We start from the raw sequence: 24032 nt of genomic DNA, 5'->3' as shown, positions 1-24032 counted from the left end.
TGCCTGACAGGCAAATGATTATTTTTTTTTTTCTTTTAAAAATTTGATTTGATTGCAATATCATATTCCAATGTGATTTACAAATAATGATAAAAACAGAGTAAAAAAGCCCACACATATTTTAAAACTATGACACTACAGGGCACAAGAGGAGGGCAGATTTAACTACAATTCATAAAAAAAAATAAAATGAACATAGAGGGAATTGTTACCCACCCAAATTTTATTTAGAGGATTTTAGTCCACTATAGAATGTTTGTGTTTTATAGAATTCAAGTGGCGTAGTTGAAAGTGTCCTTAAAGAGCCAGTTTTTTAAGAGACCTTTGAACTTACTAAGTGGTTTTGGAAGCGAGTTCCGAGTTTGAGGTGCCGTAACAAAAGATCGTGTCCCTCCGCGTGTAAATGAATCTTAGTGAAGGGACTGTCAGGAGAGATTTCTCCTCAGATCTTAAAGATCTTGTAGGGACATAAGGGATTAGAGAAGTCTTTCTAAGAATGCAGGAGCTTTATTCATTCATGTTTTCTATGTAATTCTATAGTTTTTGGGTAACATTAGGGACTTCTATTCCGCCTATACCTTGCAGTTCAAGGTGGATTACAAAAGAGCTAACTGGACATTTCCAGTGCAGTTACAACAGTATTGGTTGTTTTGTTTTTTTGGTTACAAGGGAAGAGCTGTAGCTGGATTAATTCCGGAAGAACTTGCAAATTGGATATTAAATTGACTGTACGTTACTGTGTGATATAACAAATAGATTACAGTTAGAGTACAAATAAGATTACGTTACATTTCAGGGATCTGAATACTTGGTTGGTGTTTTGGGGAGGAATGTGCTTCTTTTAAGAGGGGAGTGACATGATTGAATGTTTTCTTTTTTTGGTAATTATTTTTATTGCAATATTTTGTATTATTTGTATTTGCATTCTTTGGCTTAAATGTTTTAAAGGGGTTTTAACTCCAAGAGATCCTGCCCCAAATCCTGGGAGAGGATCCTCTTGCAGCAAAAGTAGCACCTAATGCTTCCTCCCCCCCCCCCCCACAGTCTCTTCGCCCTTTTCCCACAGGAAGCGTTGTTTCCCTACAATAGAACAAAACACAAGGGAATGGCTCTGAAGCTGCTGATCCACTTTCATTCTAATCCCTCCTTTCCTACCAGGATTTAGACATTACTGTTCCTTCCTAGAGGCTAATCCATGCCTTCCTTTGCCACAGTGCATGCAGGGAGATGTAGTTCCCATCTGACAAAGACAAGCAAGCTAATATTTCCCAGCAAGCATAAATTAGATTGTAAGCTCTTCCGAGCACGGACTATTTATAAATGTCAAAATGTCCAGTGCTGTGTACGCCTTTCGGCGCTATATAAGTGATTAGTAGTAGGGGAGGGCACTACAAAATGGACTCCTTTTGGAAAGATGCATTACATCACTGAAACAGGGATACAGCAGGAGTGGCCGAGCCACTCAGTTTCTGGCCCCGCCCCATACTTAAAGAAAGAGCTCGCTGCCAAAGCCCTTAAAAAAACTGACTCCATCAATTACGCAGACGTGCAATGTATTACCCAAAAGCAGACAATATTTTATTTAAACAAAGTATAAAAATGTAATAGCAAAAGCAAGTTAAAAAATGTATTGTCTCAATTGTAATACATTGGAGAGATTATTAGAAAAAAAACAAACAGGTGCCAAGGCAAAAAACATATCTAGCTATAAGTAATCATCCCTCGCTTACACAAAGACATGCATCCATTTTTTATAACCTTCTTTCATGGCTACACCCTTTACTCTTATGCCAATCAAGACGTGTCTTAATGTTTTGCAAAAATGCTACTATCTGCCCTGTCCTATCATATCCTGCGCTTATCCCTAAATGACCAATCCGTACACAATTCCACCGTTTTTTCTGTCATTCTGTCTTTTCCTTATTTGGCAAACTTCTTGTTTTTTTGTGTGTTAGCTGGTGACGGGTCCAGCCTTGGTAAAAAGTTCAGTACATTCCTAAGGCCTGATGACTATATCTTTACATCCAGGCTTGGTTTGATTGTGCTTCTCTGTAGCAGGACCATATAGCGTCTTGTTCACATGATTCACATTCAAATACATGACAGGCTTGTATTCTTCCAGCAACAGCTTGCTGTCTTGCAGGGCCTCAGCCTGCTTCTTTAATAAATGAAACTTAAGCAGGTTGAAAATGAAATGCAGGGCAGGCCTGCATATAGAGTCTTGACATCAATTAGTTAATAAGAGTTCCACTTCATGTGGGACCGAGGGCCCTTGCTCAAAAGCTAGGCCAATGTGGGAAGAGGATGCTGCAGCAAATTCCTGTCCTCCTTTTGGGGATGGCCTCTACCAGGAGGTATACGGTAATTATGCAACTCTTTCCCGGTATGCCTCACTCCAGTTGGCAAACAGCAGATATGAGCTCTTGAATTGGGGGGGGGACCACCTGGGGGATACAGAGCACTGTTGTTAGGATGCTCACAGCTGCAAGAACATCTCCCCCCCCCATGGGCATGGTTAGGGGGAAGCTCACAGTGCTGCTGACAGGGGAGGGGGCTTTACAGTGAGAAAGCTCATCACACTGCTGACAGGGGGGCTCTGCATTGAGAAAGGTCACAGAGGGAAAGCCGACACTGCTGACGTTTCTGGAATAGAGTGAGTTAAAGGATGCACCGTTCCTGCCAAAAGATCTGGCCTCCTCGCCTGCTGACCAGTTGCATGGCAAGCATTGCTCCTTTGATTCCCTACCACAACAGGGAGGCCGACTTGCTCCAGGCCTAGTTTTACTTTCAAGGAAGTCGAAGCAGAACGGAGTGTAGCTGCAGTCAAATTGGATGCATGAAGTTAAATTACAGGAAGCTGCATGTTCAGAACTTCCCATGAACTCACTGTAGAAGCTCCGAGAGGGCTGCATCTCTGGGATGTCTCTGGAGTGACTGCAGGACTCCTTGCACTGAGCAACCTTCTCCTGGGGCCAATCTGTCGTAACCTGAGTCAGACTGAAGGGTCAGCACTTACAAGGCCGTTTCTTAGAATAATCCCAGCTAAGGTCACAACCTTTAAGTAAAGGTTGAGGGGTAAGGGTGCCAGAAATGGAGAGGGGGGAATGGTAACAGAGGTGCAAGGCTGTGCACAGATTGTGTGCTCATGATGGGGTGTACTTTCTATGTTTTCACGAAACCTTCTCTAGAGGTAGAGGAGGCAGCGGAGCAGCAGAAACTATTTTTAGCTGAAAGTAGCTTTAAGATCATCAACTGATTTCACTTTGGGACGAGTCCCAGGCTTTCCCTATAGTACACATTTTGTCATTCTCTTTCCACTCCTCTGGGCTTCTGCTAATCAGTTATTTCGCTCCTTGGCTCATGGCACTGTACACGTCCAGTCACATCTACCCATGTTTTCTTTCCTCCATTGTCCTCTACAGAATAATAGCCTTACTGGGTCAGACCAATGGTCCATCAAGCCCAGTAGCCCGTTCTCACGGTAGACAATCCAGGTCCCTAATACCTGGCCAAAACCCAAGGTGTAGCAATATTCCATTCTACCAGTACAGGGCAAGCAGTGGCTTCCCCCCTGTCTTTCTCAATAACAGACTATGGACTTTTCCTCCAGGAAATTCTCCAAACTCTTCTTAAAACCAGCTATGCTATCTGCTTAACTATTCTCTGAGTGAAAAAATTATTTCCTCCAAGTATTTCCCTGTAACTTCAAGTGTCCCCTAGTCTTTGTACAGTCATGTGAAAAAATGAGGACACCCCATGAAATATTCATTTTTTTCTTAAGAGATGTCAAATCTTTTTTTTTTTAATTCATCTCTGAAAAATCAAATAATGTAACTACATTTTTCCTTGATTCTCTTGTGAATCAAAAGATATCCACAAAAAGCAAAGTTGTGTACCTGTAACAGTCGAAGAAAAAACTGACGAGCTGAGGGGAGGGACTCCTACACATGCCCAGTAAGCTCAAAAGCTTACCTAGCTAGGGGAGAGTACCAGCACACAGGCCAACAAGTGAGGCTGCAATGGCCTGCTGTCTACGGAAAAATGTGTATTCTACACCCTAATAGCTAGTGTTACCCCTTTTGGCTGAAATAACTGCAGTGAGCCATCTACCAGTCTCTGACATTGGTCTGAGGAAAGTTTGCCTCACTTCTCAATGCAGAATTCTTTCAGCTGTGAGATGTTTGAGGGGTTTCTTGCATGTACATCCCATATCAAATCACCCTACAGCATCTCAATGGGATAAAGATCAAGGCTTTGACTCAGCCACTCCAGGGCTCTCCATTTCTTAGTTTTCAGCCAGTCCTTGGTAGATTTACTGGTATGTTTTGGGTCATTGTTGTGTTGCAGGGTCCAGTTCCGCTTCCGCTTTAATTTTCTTACAGATGGTCTCGCATGTTCCTCACGATAGAATTCATGGTGGATTCTATGATGGTGAGCTGGCCAGGTCCTGCTGCAGCAAAGCATCCCCAAACCATGACACTTCCACCTCCATGCTTCACCGTTGGTATGAGGTTCTTTTCCTGGAATTCTGTATTTGGTGTACACCAAACATGTCCTCTTTTCTGCTGTCCAAATAATTCAATTTTAGACTTATTATTCCAGAAGTCCTGGTGTTTGTCTACGTCCTCTCTGGCAAACTTCAGTCTGGCCTTGATGCTTCTCTTAGAGAGCAAAGGTTTCCTCCTTGCACACCTCCCATGTAATTTAAATTTGTGCAGTCTCTTTCTGATTGTAGAGGCATGCACTTTCACATCAACAGTAGCAAGAGGCTGCTGTAGGTCCTGTGATGTCATTTTAGGGCTTTTGGAGATTCTATGAGCTTCTTGCGGTCTGTTTTGGGGGTCAGCTTGCTTGGACGGCCAGACCTGGGCATGTTGACAGTTGTTTGAAAAGTCCTCCACTTGTACACTATTCTAGAAGGACCATGGACTGGCTCATGTCAAATTCTTCCGAGATCTTTTTCAATCCCTTACCAGACTTATAAGCTGCTACAGTCTTCTTTCTGAAGGCCTCAGACAGCTCTTTTGATCTCACCATAGTGTTCACTCTCACTGCCACAACAAAAAAAGAAAGATAAACTGCAGACAAGAGTACAAGATGCAGGCTAGGTTTATGAAAACCGCTGGCTCAGCGGTGGAACGTCGGGGGAAAGGGGTGGAGTGCACTCCCACGCTTCCTTCCCTCTGCTGATCCAGGTGCGGCTGCCGGGGCCGGTAAGAGAAAAAGCAAACTTATTTTTAAATTAAATTAAATCAATATCCCGTCATACCTTTCAGTTCAGGACGGTTTACAAGAAGAGAGAGGCTGCATGAATGCAGCTAGTTACATCATGAGCAAGAAGTAGGAGGAAACAAATAGGCGTGTAACGTAGTTATATTAAACAGGAGGTAGGAGCATGCTGGAAGACATAGAGGAAAACGATTAAGGAAGTTAAAACAAATTTGTCAAATAAATGGGTTTTCAGTGATCTTCTGCATGATTGGTACGACGATGAATTAAGGAGTAAGTCACTTAGAGTAACCTGCTTGGAAGGAAAGTGTCTTGTCGAGCAACCTTTGAATTGGCATCCTTTTGGGAGTCGGAAAGGTGAATAGTAATGTTCTGCGTGAGAAGCGGAGTTTGTCTTGGAGAACAAAGTGATTCAGAAGGTAGGTGGGCACAGTGCCTGATCAGATAACTGCCAAAGCCCAAGCCAATACCCCAAACCCCCTTTGGCGGACCTACATACAGGCTTGGATAATCCTGGACAATTGTGATCAGATGTATCGGGTAGAATGTCCACAGTGCTTCCACTGTGGACTGCATTATGCCCTTATGTACATGCCCCTGGACTTTCACCTTAACTCATGCTGTGGCAACAGAAGGAGGGGACAAAAAGTCTGGAGAAAAGGCAATCCGAGCACTGCACCCAAGTGTCATCTCTGACTGTGAATGTGGCTGATTTGGATCAGACTTAGGTAAAATGTTGGCAGTACCCTGAGCCACTATCAAGTTTCTCTGAATCTGCTCAGCCATCTGTTTCCTTTACCATTACCATTCAATGACTGGCCAAGAGTGGAGGTAGGACCCCACTGCCAGGGTTGGAGCTTTATGCAACCAGCAAATCATCTGGAGAAGTGATGAGAACCTAAGATGAGAGAGCCAAAGCATTTGTGCAACCCTTGGCAGAACCAAGTTGCTCCTCGGAGGTTGGGTGGCATCAGGGCTGGTGGAACTAGGGGTCATAAGACTACCTCAGTGACAGTGTGTATGTGGTAACTGCTACACCCAGTGTGTCAAGGGATCAGAGTAGATCCCAAGGAGTGCACTGAACAACTGATACTTTATTATCCTGCCCAGGCAAGAGTGATAGAGAAAATCACGAATGGCACTATACTGTATGCTCTCAGCAGAATGTAGCAAATTTGATTTCAGCTTTTCCAGTCACGTCCCCCAGGGGGTTGCTAAGTCACCTCGGTTACCCTTATGGGTTGAAAGAATGGAAATTGGGGAGGCCGTGGAAGCCCAGAAGTAGCCAAATTTTATGTACCCCACCTCCATCACTATCCACAACATCTAGTACTAGTTCTGCAAGTGTACTGCTGGAATTGGCCTCACATTGACCCCAATACTGACTCTTGTACAATCCCTCTGGAGACAGAACTAGAGGGTTCTTGTATGTTTGATAGCTTCAGCTGCAGGGCAGCTAAAAGATGATTCCTCCCCTTTGGGCTACCTGCCTCTGGGACCTTCCTGTCCTGCTCAGTTTGTTCCTGCAGCTTCACTGCATGGTTGAAATTAATTCTGCTCGTGATTTGTTTTCAATTCCTAGTGCTGCGGATCAACTCTGTGCGAATGATCCTTCGGGAGATCACAGACATTTTAAATTTTGTCTACTTCTGGACGGTGCTCTGTAAGCCTGAAACTGCAGTAAACCCTTTGGACAGCCTGCAGATTGGATCGGGAGCCATCTCTCCCCTGGTTCATCCGCAAAGGGGTAGAGCGCAGGTTACTGCGGTTCTGAGGAGGTACGCTGGGATCGGAACCGTGCTGCGTGTCTTCCCTGAGGGGTCCTGGTGGTCATGATTTGAGGCGACAGGAAAGGTGAGGTGGTCAAAAGATGTGAAAAATCCAGTTTAATCAGCTCCTGAGGTACTGATCTCCCTATGCTTGCACTGTGTATTGCTGGCTGCCATTGAAATGCATTGCAGCACATGTTTCTGTGGTGTCTGTGGGTCACAGAGTTTGGCGATTTTGGGGGGGGAGGGGGGGGGTGCTGAAATCAGGCTTTTGGGTGGTTTCCCTGCATGCCCGGTCCTCCCCACCTGTAAAATAATAAAATCACCGTTTTCCAGATGATATGAAGTTATTCAGAGTAGTGAAGACACAGAAGGATTGCGAAGACCTGAAAGGTGACATGAACACAATTGAGAAATAGGTCGTGACATCACAAATGAGGTTTAACATGGATAAGTGTAAGGTGATGCATGTCGGTAACAAAAATCTTATACACGAATACAGGATGTCCAGTGCAGTACTCAGAGACCCCCCCCCCCCTCCGGAAAAGAGACTTGGGAGTACTGGTCGACAAGTCAATGAAGCCATCTGCGCAATGCAAAAAGGCGAACAGAATGCTAGGAATGATTAAGAAGGGGATCACGAACAGATCAGAGAAGATTATCATGCCGCTGTACCGAGCCATGATACGCCCCCACCTGGAAAACTGCATCCAGCACTGGTCGTCGTACATGAAGGACACAGAGAAGAGCAATTAAAATGGTTAAGGGGCTGGAGGAGTTGCCATGCAGTGAGAGATTAGAGAAACTTGGACCTCTTCTCCCTTGAAAAGAGGAGACTAGGAGGGGACATGATCAAAACATTCAAGATAATGAAGGGAATAGACTTAGTAAAGACAGGTTGTTCACCCTCTCCAAGGTAGAGAGAACGTGAGGGCACTCTCTAAAGTTAAAAGGGGATAGATTCCGTACAAACATAAGGAAGTTCTTCTTCACCCAGAGAGTGGTAGAAAACTGGAACGCTCTTCCGGAGGCTGTTATAAGGGAAAACACCCTCCAGGGATTCAAGACAAAGTTAGACAAGTTCCTGCTAAACCTGAACATACACAGGTACGGTTAGACTCAGGGCACTGGTCTTTGACTTAAGGGCCACTGCAGGAGCGGACTGCTGGGCACGATGGACCACTGGTCTAACCCAGCAGCGGCAATTCTTATGTTCTTAAGGTGTTGATGCCCCTGTACAGGTCATTGGTGAGGCCCCACTTGGAGTATTGTGTTCAGTTTTGGAGACCGTATCTGGCGAAGGACGTAAGAAGACTTGAAGCGGTCCAGAGGAGGGCGATGAAAATGAGAGGTTTGCGCCAGAAGACATATGAGGAGAGACTGAAAGTCCTAAATATATACCTAGAAGGAGGGACAGGGGAGATGATTCAGACGTTCAAATACTTGAAGGGTATTAACATAGAACAAATCTTTTCCAGAGAAAGGAAAATGATAAAACCAGAGGACATAATTTGAGGTTGAGGGGTGGTAGATTCAAAGGCAATGTAAGGAAATTCTACTTTACGGAGAGGGTGGTGGATGCCTGGAATGCGCTCCCGAGAGAGGTGGTGGAGAGGAAAACGGTGACGGAGTTCAAAGAAGCGTTGGATGAACACAGAGGATCTAGAATCAGAAAGTAATAGTAAGGCCAGTACTGGGCAGACTTGTACGGTCTGTATCTGTATATGGCCATTTGGGGAAGGATGGGCTGGAGAGGGCTTCAGTGGCTGGGAGGATGTAGATGGACTGGCGTGAGCTTTGACGGAGACTTAAGCAATTGGAACCCAAGCACAGTACCGGGCAGAGCTTTGGATTCTTGCCCAGAAATAGCTAAGAAGAACAAAAATTAAATTGAATCAGGTTGGGCAGACTAGATAGACCATTCGGGTCTTTATCTGCCGTCATCTACTATGTTACATTTGTTTTCAGTAGAACAGATGTGTATTTAATCAAATTCTGTAATATACCAGTAATTGTGGCCGAGGCTTTAAACCCCTAAGCAGTAGAATATCTCAGACAGTGAGAAAGATATGTATAAAGGCTGTTTCTCCTCCTTTCCTGAATAAGTGGAATAATTGAAATGAAGATACTGAAAAGTACTAGCTCCTCTCCATCACTTAAATGATGTAAAATTTCAGCAGATGTGGGAACTTTTATTTTTGTTTTAGTAGAGAAGAATTTAAGCAGAGAGGACAAATAAACTCACCTGGGGTGAAGGTGAAACAAGCTTTGGGGAGCGCTGTGGGGACCGGTAACCCCAGAAAACAGGAATGGATATAGACATCTTCCACAGTGGATAAGAATCTATCTAAAAATAATAATAAAAAAAAATAGCCACCATACACCTCTTAATGTTGTTATTTTTTTAAATTTGTTTTGCTTGCTGACATGATCCCCAGATAGGGCACTCGAGTGCCTCTTCCCAAATGTAGGAGGATCAAGGCAAAAGTAGATAACACTGCCATAGGCGAGCCTGCACTGGAGTGAGCATGGGAAGGCGACCTGAACCATCTGGATGTAGCACTAAGACTATAAGCAACAACTCCACCAGTCAGTCTCTTTGCTCAGGCTTTTTGTCCAAAAGGGAAAATTCCCCAGCCACCAGTCTAAAAGAGGACTCCAGAGGACCTCCAGGCTGCATAGAATCGCTCACCTACTATCTGCTAGAGACTGAGAAATCCACATGGTACTTATAAGGTGATGTCATAAAGATGGTAAGAAACTATGTAGTTCTATGCCTGCCATCTGCTGCCAGGAGTGCATATACCCATGTTTCTGGCTTGGTCTGAAGAAAGAGTTATGTGGCCTCAGGGGTCATCCTCAACCTCACCAACAACAGTTACTGGGCAGACTTGTACGGTCTGCATCTGTGTATGGCCGTTTGGAGGAGGATGGGCAGGGGAGGGCTTCAATGGCTGGGAGGGTGTAGATGGGCTGGAGTAAGTCTTAACAGAGATTTCGGCAGTTGGAACCCAAGCACAGTACTAGGTAAAGCTTTGGATTCTCGCCCAGAAATAGCTAAGAAGAAAAAAAAAAAAAAAATTTAAATTGAATCAGGTTGGGCAGACTGGATGGACCATTCGGGTCTTTATCTGCCGTCATCTACTATGTAACTATGAATGAAATAAACTGCTCACATGGACATTGGAACGTGTCTTTAAATTGCTTTCTGACTTGTGTCTACAGACCAAGTCTGCTAAGTTCATTGATGTATAGCAGCTCCTCATGAACGTGCCAGGAAGACTTGGCAACTAGGAAAGGAGTTTTCTCTGATGCCATTCATTTAGCAGTAAGGACCCACTCTTCTGTCCCTGCAGCATGAGGCATCTTGGTCATGCGGCTAATTTACTTTCATTTAGTCCTTCCAGGCTGCCACAGACTAATGAAGATTGAGGAACAGCAATTTCCAAGTAAGCCCATAAGGGAGCTGTGCAGTCCATCTGAAGCCCCTCTCAGTAATGAAGATTAGGTTAGTCCCTTGACGATTCCATAGGCTAGGTCATGGTGCATGCAGGGCAGGATTAACTCGTTGAGGGCCCCTAGGCACACCAGTCCACTGGGCCTCCTGCCTCACCCCACCACGCCCGGCTCCCATTTATTTACCCATTTTCTTATTTGCTTCTTTATTTCCACTTCATTTCTTTTATTTTAAAATTCAAAAGAAACAAAGATGACCATACCAGTGCCAGTGTACAGTTTTTCTCCTTTGCAACCTCTAAACATCTCTGAATAAATCTCCCCCTTCCTTCCTTGAGGAAGAGATCTTCATCTGGCAGGGCTTTGGGAAGCCCACTGATTTATATTTTGCATTTGAGTAGGAGGCATGGGGCATGGTGGGAAGAAAATGTAGTGCCCGTCATTTTATTGGCCTAATACATTTCTCAGTTAGCTTTCAGAGGTTAAAACCTCTTTCTTCAGGTCGGGAGTTCTCTATCTTTGAACTTTGGGACCCGGTTTTGTACTTTTTTTGGAAGGGCGAGTCCTGAGCCTCAGGTCTCGGTCTCTTTCTTTCATAGACAGCTGGGTGCCCTTGGGCCCTCTCGGGATTTTTTCTCTGTCTTGGAGGCTTGGCAGAGGGATTTAGGGAGGGAGCTTGTGTGGATTTTTTTGCTCCGAGCTCTTAAACGTGTCCCTGTTCTTGTACATAATACTGAGCTCCGGGAATGTCACTGTAGAACCCTATTGAGAGCGTACACACCCCAGTGACAGGCTTACCACCTGGGCTGTGTGGACACCCAGCTTTGTACTATCTGTAACACTGAAGTGAATTCTTATTTTCATGGTTTTTCGCTTTGTGAGAGTATTCTGGGTTTTTTTTGGGGGGGGGATCTGGCCTCTTTCCTGTGGGGACTGTTGCATATTCCGGTTCCACTATCTGCGCTTCATATGCTGTTTGCTCATTTCTCTCTGTTTTCTGTCTTATATTTCTGCTGAAAAACTGTTTTTGAGTAAATGTTATATTTTGAGTAAATATTATATTTTGAATTATTGGTTGGCAGATGTCCCTCTCTCCTACTGGTATTGGAGAAACAAATTACATGAACTTATGGGATGGGAGGCTCGCGTGGCTCACTCCTCTCGTCACACAAGTAGAGATTTTGTCAATCCTTGGTCTCCTTATTTAGACATTCTACCTCCAGGAAGTCGTAGTCGCATCTTGAATAGACTGCAGTTGATTCCTACCCCACCTGTCTGACCTTGGTTCTTTTTGTGCTATTGGATCTTTTTTTTGGGGGGAAGGGTGACGAGGGGGGGGAGCCTTTTGTGATCCAGGAGGACATCAAAGTACAGTCCTCTTGGGGGGGGATTACCTTTCTTGTAACATTAAAAAATTGCCTGTCATTTTGCCTTGTTTGTGGTTCTTTATTGTTAATAAAAACAGATTTAAACATAAAATTAGTCCAATAAACAGGATCACCTTATTTCCATTTTCTATTAATAAATCATTATCAACAGCTACAATACTACTTTATCCTAAAGCAAAAATAAATAAATAGAATTTTTTTTTTCTACCTTTCTTGTCTGGTTTCTGCTTTCCTTATCTTCTTGTCATTTTCTTCCTTCCGTCCACTGTCTGCCTTCTCTCTGCCTCTTCCATATGGCATCTGCTCTCTTTTTATGCCTCTTCCAGAAACTCTCTTCCTGTCTTTTAGATCGTCCAAGTGCCAACTTGGGTGAGTTTTTAGATGTTTAAGTTTCAATTGTGAGCCCAATATTTCCAATTTATCTTTATTTGAAAAGTATGAACACACACAAACTCCCCCCTCTCCCCCACCCAAAAAAACCCTAGATACAAACATTTAGGAGCATTATGCACCAACAGCTACTATTAAAGTGAAACTCTGTGTACTTCTGCTTTAAAAAAAACCTCAAGCAGTGGTCTAGGATAAAAATATACAGACACTGATCCAATGGGGCAATTTAAATGACAGAGTTACATAAAGCTTTATTTTCTCTCTCTCACCTCTGCAGTAATCCTGCATATTCCTCTCGGCTTTCTCCCTGAGGCCAATGGGTGTCTTTAAGACACATCTATATGGTCCTCAATCTAGGGCAATAATCCTAAAGTATGTGATTCTCCTTGTGATATGAAATCACTGCCTCAGTGTCAGGCTACATTGAGTACCAGTGGCTTTTACTGTTGTATCAGCGTGCAAGTAAGTTATGGTTGCTCCAGCATCTGTTCACAGGTCTTTGAAAGTTCTCCCAACTTAACACGTGCATAATCGGCACAGTTCAAAGCCATCTGGCAGTCCTTTCGGGCGGAGTAACTTGAGCCTTCATGGGGTTGTCCTGTTGCCACCTGTTTGAAACACAACTACCTTAATTCCAGAAAACAGTAAATGTGTCATTTTCCCTGCAATGACAATGCCTAGGGTTCATCACAACCTTCCCCCTTTATAGCACACACAATATTTCACTACACAGTAGATTAATATCTTATGGTGATAACAGTATTTTAGTATATGAGCAAATGCACAGAGGCAGGATGCAGATAGGTGAACGACAAAGTAGAGAATGGCATGGTGGCTGTTACCTGTGGGTAGCCTGCCGAAACGGGGAGGAAAAAATGGTCGTTGCAGGTATGGGGACAAGGTCATTCACTGCCCCGTGGAGTGGTGAATGGCCTTGTCTCCACAGTTAGGTGAGGGAACGCGTGCAGTCACCAATTGTGAAGTCCAGCATCTCCCTCCTGATCGCTGCCGTCTGGGCATCTCCCTCCCTCCCTTCATCTTTGTGGCAATTCTCCGAGTGGCATGAGCCTTTAAACAAGTTGCACAATGGCGGCTTAAAACTTCTCCTCTGACGCAACCGGAAACAGGAAGTTGGGTCAGAGGAGAAGTTTGGGTAGCCACACATGATTTTATGAAAGGCTCAGGCATCTCGGAGACAAAAAAATTAAAATCATCACCAAAGGTGAGGGGAAAGGAGGAGAGAGATGCCCACACCGCGGCAAGTGGGAGGGGGCAACTGGACTGCGCAAAGGGCACTAAAGAGAAGTGGAGAGAGAGTGGGAGGGAAGAGAGGAACAGACGCTGAAGGGAAATGGTTAGGAGAGAGTGGGGAGCAGACACTGCATGGAAATGGGTAGGAGAGAGAGCGGGAAATACGCTGGAAGGAAGTGGAGAGGGAGAAGATGCTGCATGTTAGTGGGTAGGAGAGAGAGGGGAGAAGATGCTGCATGTTTAAATACTTGAAAGGCATTAATATAGAACTAAATATTTTCCAGAGAAGAAAAAATGGTAAAACTAGAGGGCATCGGGTTACGGGGAGGAAGACTTAGGAGCAATGTTAGGAAATTCTTCTTCACGGAGAGGGTGGTAGATGCCTGGAATGCACTCCTGAAGGAAGTGGTGGAGAGGAAAACGGTGATGGAATTCAAAAAAAGTGTGGGATAAAAATAGAGGATCTCTAATTAGAAAATGAAGGATGTAAAGTAAAGAACTAAGACCAGTATTGGACAGACCTGCACAGTCTATGTTCCATATATGGTGATTTGGTGTAGGATGGGCATCAATGTGAACTCCACTAATATGGAACAGGAGGACGTTACTGGCCAGACTTTATGGTAGATGTCCTGCAAACAATGGGATGGTTAGAGAGGCTGGAGTGAGCTTGGACATCAACTTCAGCATTTTAAACCTAGGATAATACCAGATTTTACAGTCTATGTCCCAGAAATATCAAAGAAGAGACAAGTTAATGTAATCATGTATTTTTTAATGAGTATAACTTATGGGCAGACTGGATGGACCGTTCAGGTCTTTATCTGCCATCATTTACAATTTTACTATTTTAATGGGTAGGAGCGAGAGGGGAGAAGATGCTGAAAAAGTGGGTAGGAGAGAGATTTCTCATTTTCTACGTATATCTACCAAGCTGCTAAGACCTGTCCCTTCTATCTCTTCAGTATCACCAAAATTCGCCCCTTCCTCTCTGAGTACACTATCCGGACCCTTGTCCACGCTCTCGTAACCTCACGCTTAGATTACTGCAATCTACTCCTAACTGGTATCCCTCAGTACTGCCTCTCCCCCTTATAATCTGTGCAAAACTCTGCTGCGTGACTCATCTTATACCAACCTCACTACACTCATATCACCCCTCTCCTTAAGTCACTTCACTGGTTCCCTATCTGCCATCGCATACAGTTCAAGATCTTATTGCTGACCTACAAGTGTTCAACTGTGTCTAAGATCAAGAAGATGTGTGACAAGCACATGGGATCTCTTATGGAGAGAAGAAGATAATGGATGCTGCAGATGGGCAGACTAGGTGGGCCATTTGGCCTTTACCTGCCATCATGTTTCTATATATATTAGGCAAAACATCCATGCAATTCACAATTGTATTGAACATACAATAGCAATTTTAGGAAACAGTAAAATAGAAAATTAGAAGTGTGCTTGTCTTGCCATGTCAATCCAGTGTGAGATAAGGGGTGGGGGGTGGAAAAGGGAGTCAAACAAAGGCATAAGAAAATAGGAAGGTTTTTGGGAAAGTTTTGAAAGGTGCAAGGTTGCTCTGAGCATTATACCCTCCCGTCTTTAGGTATCCTGGAGTTATGCAAGGCTCAGTGCTAGCATGCTCTGCTTCTCACCTGGGTCAGGTAGCGGATCTGGCTGGACAATTCAGATTCCACCTTTTGTACAGAAGCCACAAATTGTGCTGTCTGACGGTCCAACAAACGTTCATTAGGTTTCTCTTTTGAGAGTTCAAGGGTCACGGTCCCTGGACAGACACACGCAAAGAGAAGGCACACATCATAATGGAGAAGATAGGAGAGGGAGAGCCAGATGTCATAGAAGGCAGACTGAGTAGGACGAGTGAGGGTGGTAAATACACAGGTTAAACCTAAGTATGGGAGAGGAGTCTGTGACAAGGGACCTTTAGTGTATGTGTTGGTGGGTCCTCTTTTGCTGCTATCCCATTAGTGGTTGGTGTACCCCAGGGTTCTGTCTTAGGACCTCTTCTCTTGGTGCTCTGATCTCCTCCCATGGTTTCCGGTATCACCTATATGTTGATGACTCCCAGATCTACCTCTCTACACCCAAAATTTCACCTAAAGTCCAAGAAAAAGTCTCTGCTTGTTTGGCTGACATTGTTGCCTGGATGTCCTGCTCTCATCTGAAACTAAATATGTCCAAAACTGAGCTGCTCATCTTTCCTCCACCTTGGTAAATAATACTGTCATTGTTCCAGTCTCCTCTGCTTACAACTTTGGAGTGGTCTTTGATTTTGACCTTTAATTTTCTACATATATCAAACAAGTTGCTGAGACCTGTTGCTTCTATCTCTTCAATATCATCAAAATGTGCCTCTTCCTCTCTGAGCACACTACCCAGACTCTTGTCCAAGCTCTCGTAACCTCACGCTTAGATTACTGCAGTCTACTCCTAACTGGTATCCCTCAGTGTTGCCTCTCTCCCTTGCAATCTGTGCAAAACTCTGCTGCATGACTCATCTTCTACCAACCTCGCTACGCTCATGTCACCCTTCTCCTTAACTCCCTAACTGCCATTGCATACAGTTCTAGATCTTTTTGCTGACCTACAAGTGTGCTCATTCTGCTGCCCCTCAGTATCTCTCCCCTTATACACCTCCAAGGGAACTGTGTTCCTCAGATAAGTCACTCTAAGTCTAAACATTACCCTTCTCCTCCACTGCTAATTCCAGACTTTTGTTCCTTTCAGCTAGCTGCCCCATAAGCCTGAAATAAACTACCTGAGTTTGTCCGCCAAGCCCCTTCCCTTACTTTGTTTAAAAGCAGACTGACAACCCACCTTTTTATATAGTTTTCAATCCTTGATCCTATTCTGCCCGCCAACCCAGCCTGCTGATTAACCATTCCCTTTAACTGTATCCATGACATCCTGTTTGTCTGCCTAGATTGTTAGCGCTTTGGAGCAGGGACTAGCTTCTTTCTGACTCTGCACAGCGCTGTGTGTGTCTGGTAGTAGTGTGAAGAGTTTCAGTCTTTGGGAAGCAGAGCTGAGTTTGTGATGTCATCATGCCTCATTCCACCAATAAGAACCAACCTCATCAGTGATGTCACACTGGCTTGATTGTCCCTCTGCCTTAAAACCCAGCCAGATTTCCCCTTAACTGTTTAGATTGTAAGCTCTTTGGAGCAGGGACTGTTTTCTTATTGTTTGTGACTCTGTGCAGCCCTGCAGAAATAATTAGTAGTATGGGCAATGGTGTGGGAGGGCGGAGCTTGGGAGCCCCTTCTCCATGGACAGTAGGATACACGAGGGTGACGTCACCGACCGGGCCCTGGGCATTGACCTGGAGAGGTTTCTGAGCATGCGCACTAGGCTGCACCAGCGCGCAGACGCCGGAGGAGAGCTAACTACGGGGCCTCGGGGAGTCCAGTACCCGCACTCTGCAGCACGGTCGCGATCTCCTTCTCGATGTCTTCCAGGGTGCGCAGCCTCTCGCTCGCCAGCCCGTGCGTCGCCATCAGTGTAGCACGGAAGTGACGCACAGAGAGGAAACTCCGCCCTTTTCCGCGCTTCTCGAGGCTCAGAAGGGCCGCGCGTCACACGCCCCCTGGGACGCTAAGCTGACGTCATTCTTCAGCGCGGGGGCGAGCGATCCGTCCATTTCCTTTTGCCTGCGAGGGGACGTCATTTCCTGTCCAAACAGGAAGTGGGTTTGTTTTTGTTCAAGATGGCGGCAGGCATGTACCTGGAACATTACCTAGACAGTAAGAAATCTCCTTCCTTAGAGGGAAAACGGGGAGCTGGTAGCGTGGGCAGGTCAGATGACGCGTGCCGTCTCCACTAAGAATAATGGAACGTCTTCCTAGATTAGGCTTAAAGAGAGAGAACGTCAAAGACTCCCCCAAAAGTGGAGCAGGAACATGTCTGAGCACAGGGAGGGTGGCAGCAGGGGGAGAGGTAGTGTGGGAATGCTGGATAGGGGGGGTTGAGTTGAGCAGGAAAGTTCAGGCTGGTTTGCAAAAAGATTGAGGAACAAGATCCATTACTATCGATGTTAGATGGATTTTGGAGAGGAGCAAAAGCCCTATAGAGAACTTGAATACCCAAACTCATAACTCAGCTCTACAAAAACCAAGAAGCTGCAGTGAGAACAGAATATGCCAACACTGATTGGTTTCCAATAAAACATGGGGTCAGGCAAGGATGCATCTTGTCACCTTACCTGTTCAATTTTTATGGCAAAGTCCTCTTCAGAAAAGCAAATCTGGAAGAAGAGAGCGTTGGATTCAAAGCTGGGGGCCAGCATATAAACAACCTGCGCAGCAAAAAAGACATACTATATCTACTTATTTTGGTCACACTGTGAGAAGAAAAAGATCATTGGAGAAGGATATCATGTTTGGGAAGATCGAAGGAACTAGGCGAAGAGGGCAGCCTGGACATACTGAAAACAACCATACTAGCACAAAACCAATTTCTTTTTATATCTATAATTCATTAAGTCAGTAGGACTTGGAATACGAGTCAATGGCACCTAACTAAAGTATATCAAAGAAATAAACTAAACTTGAACAATCCAGACCATCGCTAGAACCCATGAATGGTTTCTGGAATTTCAAGTTTTATTAAAATTTTAATGCATCGCAATGCAATATCATTAATTCAAAGCGATTTACAATTAAAAAGAGGGTCTTAATTATTAACTATAACAGACACACACGAACATGACGAACTGATACATAAGGGAAGTAGGGAGAACTACAATAAGCCTAGTAAAGGACAATACAAAAGGAGGGTAAAAAAATTGAAAAGAAAATTTCTCTTATGTAATGTAATTTTTTCCTTATTTGCACTTTGTGTATTTATTTGCTATTATATGGACATATTGTTAGGCAGAAAAACAACCTTGAATTTGAGAAATGAAGAGATGCCCAGAGAGACCCCCTGACATTTGCACCACAGCATTAGTGCATGCAAGAAGTAGGCCTTGAGGGTGGGGAATAGAGAGTCAGGATAGGACATTTTATTGTTTTAGAGAAAATAATTATACATCTTCCTAAGGATTCTTATCCTTAGGGGAAATGAGTGTGCTTTTCTTATCATTTGATTCTGTGATCTTTTCATCTCAGGTATAGAAAATCTCCCTTTTGAGCTACAGCGGAACTTCCAGCTGATGAGGGATCTGGACCAGAGGACTGAAGGTGAGCAGTCTGTCACTTCTACTGCATATATTTTGGGATGTATCATCTTTGTATCACAATCTGCAAATCTTTCTGGATCAATGTCTCTGTGAGGGTGAGGATCTTGCTTTGAATCGGAGTATGACTCTCCTTCAGGAACAATATAAATTAGCCTTTGAATTAATAAACAGCACTGGATAAGCTTTTCTGTGTTTCTCTCTAGGACAGTGGTTCCCAACCCTGTCCTGGAGGACCAGCAAGCCAATCGGGTTTTCAGGCTAGCCCTAATGAATTTGCATGAGAGAGATTTGCATATAATGGAATTGACAGGCATGCAAATCTGCTCCATGCATATTCATTAGGGCTATCTTGAAAACCCGATTGGCTTGGTGGTCCTCCAGGACAGGGTTGGGAACCACTGCTCTAGGAGATTAAGATCATAAGAATTGCCACAGTGGGACAGACTGAAGGTCCATCAAGCCCAGTGTCCTGTTTCCAACAGTGCTAACCCAGGTCACAAGTATCTGGCAAGATCCTGGAGTAAAACAGATTTTAGGCTGCTTATCCTAGGAATAAGCAGTGGATTTTCCCACTGTTTATTCCTATTGACTTTTGTTTTAGGAAATTATCCATACCTTTTTTAAGCCCTGCTAAGCTAACATCTTTCACCACATTCTCGGGCAACAAATTCCAGGATTTAATCTAATCTTCTATTTGTGCGTCGCTCATACCTCTACAGGCTCAAGGTAACTGTAAAGAGAGGTAGGAGGGGAGAGAGAGGAGGTGTATAGGTAAGAGGGAAAGGAAGGGGAGAGGAGGAAGGGAAAGGAAGAAAAGAGAGGGTAAAGGAGATTAAGGGCTCCTTTTATCAAGATGTGCTAGCGGTTTAACATGCGTAATAGTGCGCGCTAAACTGCCGGCCGCACTAGCCGCTACTGCCTCCTCTTGAAAAGGCGGTAGTTTTTGGCCAGTGCAGGGATTAATGCGTGATGAAAAGTCACGCGCGTTAACCCCACTAGTGCGGCTTGATAAAAGGAGCCCTAAGTATCGAACAGATGGGTTTTCAGTTTTCTTTGGAAGATGATGTGGCAAGGTTCAGTTCTGGTCTTTTCTGTAAGGCCATTCCAAGTTTTGACTCCTAGAAAGGTAAGCATGGAGTGGAAAACTCATTTATAGTGAAGATCTTTAGTGGATGGGAGATTTAGTAGCATCCAGTTGAGGGTTCTGCGTGAAGTAGACCATGCTATTGAGAAGAGTTGGATGAGTGGGGCCGCAGAATTTCCATAAAGTATGCGGTGAATGATGCAAGATATTTTGAATGTTATTCATGATGGGATGGGTAGCCAATGCAAATGTTTGATGAAGGTTGTGACTGAGTCGTATTTTCTCAGGTTGAAGATAAGTCTTACGGCAGTCCAGTTGTGATAGGATCATCAGTTGTACGATTAAGGCAAAGAGGTATTGGTGAACGTAAGGTCTGATTAGTCTTAATTGTCTCGGGGTGTAGAGGGATTTCTTTCAGAGACTAGATATTTGGGGTTCCATGGTTAGAGTGGAGTCCAGTATGCAACCTAGCATTAGGGTTATGCCTGATCGAAGGGTGATGCTTGTAGGAGCCGTTTGCTGGGCCGTGTGGAAGTATAGAACTTTGGTTTTAGTTGTGTTTAGCTTTAGTTTGTTGTTTTTTGACCAATTTTGGATTTTTTTCTATATTGTGTGAGATTTTGTTGGGTAAGTGATTGATTTTTGGTTATGGGAATAAGGAGAAAAATGTCATCTGTGTATGACATTATGCTTTTGTCTTCGAATTTGATATTACCTAGAGAGCTCATGAACAGATTGAATAGGATGGGGGAAAGTGGGGAGCCTTGTGGCACACCACAGAAGGCTTTCCAGGGGTTGGAGGTCTTTCTGCTCTTATTGACGATATATTCTCTGGTTTTTTAGGAAATCTGAGAACAATTTTAGCACTGTGCCTGTTATGCCTATTTCTGATAGTTTTATTAGTAAATAATGATCAACTAAGTTGAAGGCTGCTGAAATATCGAATTGGAGAAGTATTGCTTGGCGTCCTGTGCTGAGCAGTTGGTTGGATTTTGTGATTAAGGTGAGGAGGAGAAGCTCTGTGCTATGTTGTTGACGGAATCCAAATTGGGATGAGTGGAGGAATGAGTGTTGCTCCATGTAAATTGTGAGTTGTTTATTTATGTGGGTCTCGAGGAGGAAGTGACATCATCGCTGAAGATGGCAGCCTAGAACAGAGGCTCCGTCTTTGGCCGATGGCTGCCCCAAGATAATTTTTGCCAGCGGAGGCCATCAACCTCAACCCTGGGTGCTACAGAGGGGCAGATGCTAAAGGCTCCCAGGCATTCAAAAAGTGGAGCGCCACGACTCAAACAGGGAGGCGTTGGGGCTCCAACACATTGGCCTGCCAAACACGTGGAACGTGTTCGACACTTGGGCTTCTATTTCCCTGCCGGTATCTGGAGCAGAAGATGGAGCGATAGCCTTGCCGACCGAAGTTTGTGTGCGGAATACAGTCCCCATCGTCGTGCAACAGCGGCCCTGGACAGCGGGATCGCCATCCTGTGCTGGGAGAGAGCACCTCCTGCATTGAGCTCTTCCCTCGGCTGCTTGTATTGATCGGGTGTGGAGCCTGCCGGTGAGTCAAGGTAGCCCCAAGCCTTGTGCAACCAGCGTCTTGCCTCTAAGCATGCTCCCTATCCTGGAAGGATCCCACCGGTAATTCTTTCCTGCGTTTCTCCGACTCCCCGGCTCAGGTGAGACTCACCCAAAATCTGTCGCCGTATCTTCCAGTGCAAGCCCTGGCCTCAGAATTACTTTTCTGACTGTGAGAGGCCCTAGCTGGGGTTTTTTGTTTTTAACCAGAGCCTGTCAGATTGGGATGGTAGTGTGCAGAGTACCTGGGAGACTTATTGTAGTGACGGAGAGTTTGTGGAGCGACCTGGTGCCGCCGCGGGAACCTTTGCCGCCAACACCCCACTAGCAACACCCATGACCCTGCAAATGGTGACGGAACCCACGAGGGAAAAAGCGATATTGGATCTGGTCCTCACAAATGGAAAGAGTATCTCTAATGTTCGAGTGGGTGCTCACCTGGGAAGTAGCGATCATCAAACGGTTTGGTTTGATATAACGGCTAAAGTGGAGCGCGGCCGCACGATACTTAAAGTCCTAGATTTCAAACGTACAGACTTTAATGCAATGGGAGAGTACCTGAAGAAAGAGCTGTTAGGATGGGAGGACATAAGAGAAGTAGAAAGACAGTGGTCTAAGCTGAAAGGAGCGATAAAAATGGCTACGGACCTTTATGTGAAGAAAATCAATAAAAACAAGAGAAAAAGGAAGCCGATATGGTTCTCCAACCTAGTGGCTGAGAAAATAAAGGCGAAAGAGTTGGCGTTCGTGAAATATAAAAAAAACCCAAGAAGAGGAGTGCAAAAAGGACTACAGGGTGAAACTGAAAGAAGCCAAGAGAGAGATACGTCTGGCGAAAGCACAGACGGAAGAACAAATGGCTAAAAATGTAAAAAAGGGAGACAAAAATTTTTTCAGATATATTAGTGAAAGGAGGAAGATGAAAAATTGAATTGCTAAACTAAAAGATGCTGGGAACCGATACGTGGAGAGTGATGAGGAAAAAGCAAATGTGCTAAACAAATACTTCTGTTCTGTATTCACAGAAGAAAATCCTGGAGAAGGACCGAGATTGTCTGTCAAAGTTACACGAGAAAATGGAGTAGATTCTGCGCCGTTCACGGAGGAGAGTGTTTATGAGCAACTTGAAAAACTGAAGGTGGACAAAGCAATGGGACCAGATGGGATCCATCCCAGGATACTAAGGGAGCTCAGAGAGGTTCTGGCGAGTCCTATTAAAGACTTGTTCAACAAATCTCTGGAGACGGGAGTGATTCCTGGGGATTGGAGGAGAGCGGATGTGGTCCCTATTCATAAAAGTGGTCACAGGGATGAAGCAGGAAACTACAGGCCGGTGAGCCTCACTTCAGTTGTTGGAAAAATAATGGAAGTGTTGCAGAAAGAAAGGATAGTGTACTTACTTGAATCTAATGGGTTACAGGATCTGAGGCAACATGGCTTTACAAAAGGTAAATCGTGCCAAACGAACCTGATTGAATTTTTTGATTGGGTGACCACAGAGCTGGATCAAGGACATATGCTAGATGTAATTTACTTAGATTTCAGCAAAGCCTTTGATACGGTTCCTCATAGGAGGCTGTTGAACAAACTTGAAGGGCTGAAGTTAGGACCCAAAGTGGTGAACTGAGTTAGAAACTGGCTGTCGGACAGACGCCAGAGGGTGGTGGTTAATGGAAGTCGGTTGGAGGAAGGAAAGGTGAGTAGTGGAGTCCCTCAGGGTTCGGTGCTGGGGCCGATCCTGTTCAATATGTTTGTGAATGACATTGCTGAAGGGTTAGAAGGAAAAGTGTGCCTTTTTGCAGATAATACCAAAATTTGTAACAGAATAGACACCGAAGAGGGAGTGGAAAATATGAAAAAGGATCTGCAAAAGTTAGAGGAATGGTCTAATGCCTGGCAACTAAAATTCAATGCAAAGAAATGCAGTTTAATGCATTTGGGGATTAATAATCGGAAGGAACCGTATATGCTGGGAGGTGAGAAGCTGATATGCACGGACGAGGAGAGGAAACTTGAGGACACTTGAGGTGATAGTGTCCGAAGATCTAAAGGTGAAAAAACTGTGTGACAAGGCAGTGGCTGCTGCCAGAAGGATGCTGGGCTGTATAAAGAGAGGCGTAGCCAGTAGAAGGAAGAAGGTGTTGATGCCCCTGTACAGGTCATTGGAAAGGCCCCACTTGGAGTATTGTGTTCAGTTTTGGAGACCGTATCTGGCGAAGGACATAAGAAGACTTGAAGCGGTCCAGAGGAGGGCGACGAAAATGATAGGAGGCTTGCGCCAGAAGATGTATGAGGAGAGACTGGAAGCCCTGAATATGTATACCCTAGAGGAAAGGAGAGACAGGGGAGATATGATTCAGACGTTCAAATACTTCAAGGGTATTAACGTAGAACAAAATCTTTTCCATAGAAAGGAAAATGGTAAAACCAGAGGACATAATTTGAGGTTGAGGGGTGGTAGATTCGAAGGCAATGTTAGGAAATTCTACTTTATGGAGAGGATGGTGGATGCCTGGAATGTGCTACTGAGAGAGTTGGTAGAGAGTAAAACCGTGACTGAGTGGGATGAACACAGAGGATCTAGAATCAGAAAATAATATTAAATATTGAACTAAGGCCAGTACTGGGCAGACTTGCACGGTCTGTGTGTCTGTGTATGGCCGTTTGGTGGGGGATGGGCTGGGGAGGGC

General features: G+C 44.6%; 2 protein-coding genes across 5 annotated transcripts in view; one reads left to right on the top strand and one right to left on the bottom strand.

The window, feature by feature from the left end:
- ING4 (inhibitor of growth family member 4) overlaps nt 1-24032 on the top strand; it is a 56858-nt gene that overhangs the window by 13597 nt on the left and 19229 nt on the right. Inside the window, exons 1-2 of one of the 4 annotated variants that reach the window (XM_033923830.1) lie at nt 17077-17247; nt 18613-18684. In XM_033923830.1, the coding sequence (XP_033779721.1) occupies nt 17211-17247; nt 18613-18684 (109 nt within the window). In that variant the 5' untranslated portion in view covers nt 17077-17210. Of the gene's footprint in view, nt 1-17076; nt 17248-17268; nt 17300-17388; nt 17441-18612; nt 18685-24032 lie in introns of those variants that run through there. The other 3 variants (XM_033923832.1, XM_033923831.1, XM_033923829.1) reach the window with 3 other exon arrangements.
- Nucleotides 11880-17127, bottom strand: MED11 (mediator complex subunit 11). Its single transcript, XM_033923833.1, has 3 exons — nt 16917-17127; nt 15139-15269; nt 11880-12840 (listed from the first exon to the last, which is right to left on the bottom strand). The coding sequence occupies exons 1-3, from the start codon at nt 16999-17001 to the stop codon at nt 12700-12702; spliced, it is 357 nt and encodes a 118-aa protein (XP_033779724.1). The 5' UTR covers nt 17002-17127; the 3' UTR covers nt 11880-12699.

This window comes from Geotrypetes seraphini, chromosome 16, assembly GCF_902459505.1.
Source record: "Geotrypetes seraphini chromosome 16, aGeoSer1.1, whole genome shotgun sequence".
NCBI lineage: Eukaryota > Metazoa > Chordata > Amphibia > Gymnophiona > Dermophiidae > Geotrypetes > Geotrypetes seraphini.
The sequence above is the reverse complement of the archived record's forward strand: the minus strand, read 5'-3'. Positions and strand labels throughout refer to the sequence as shown.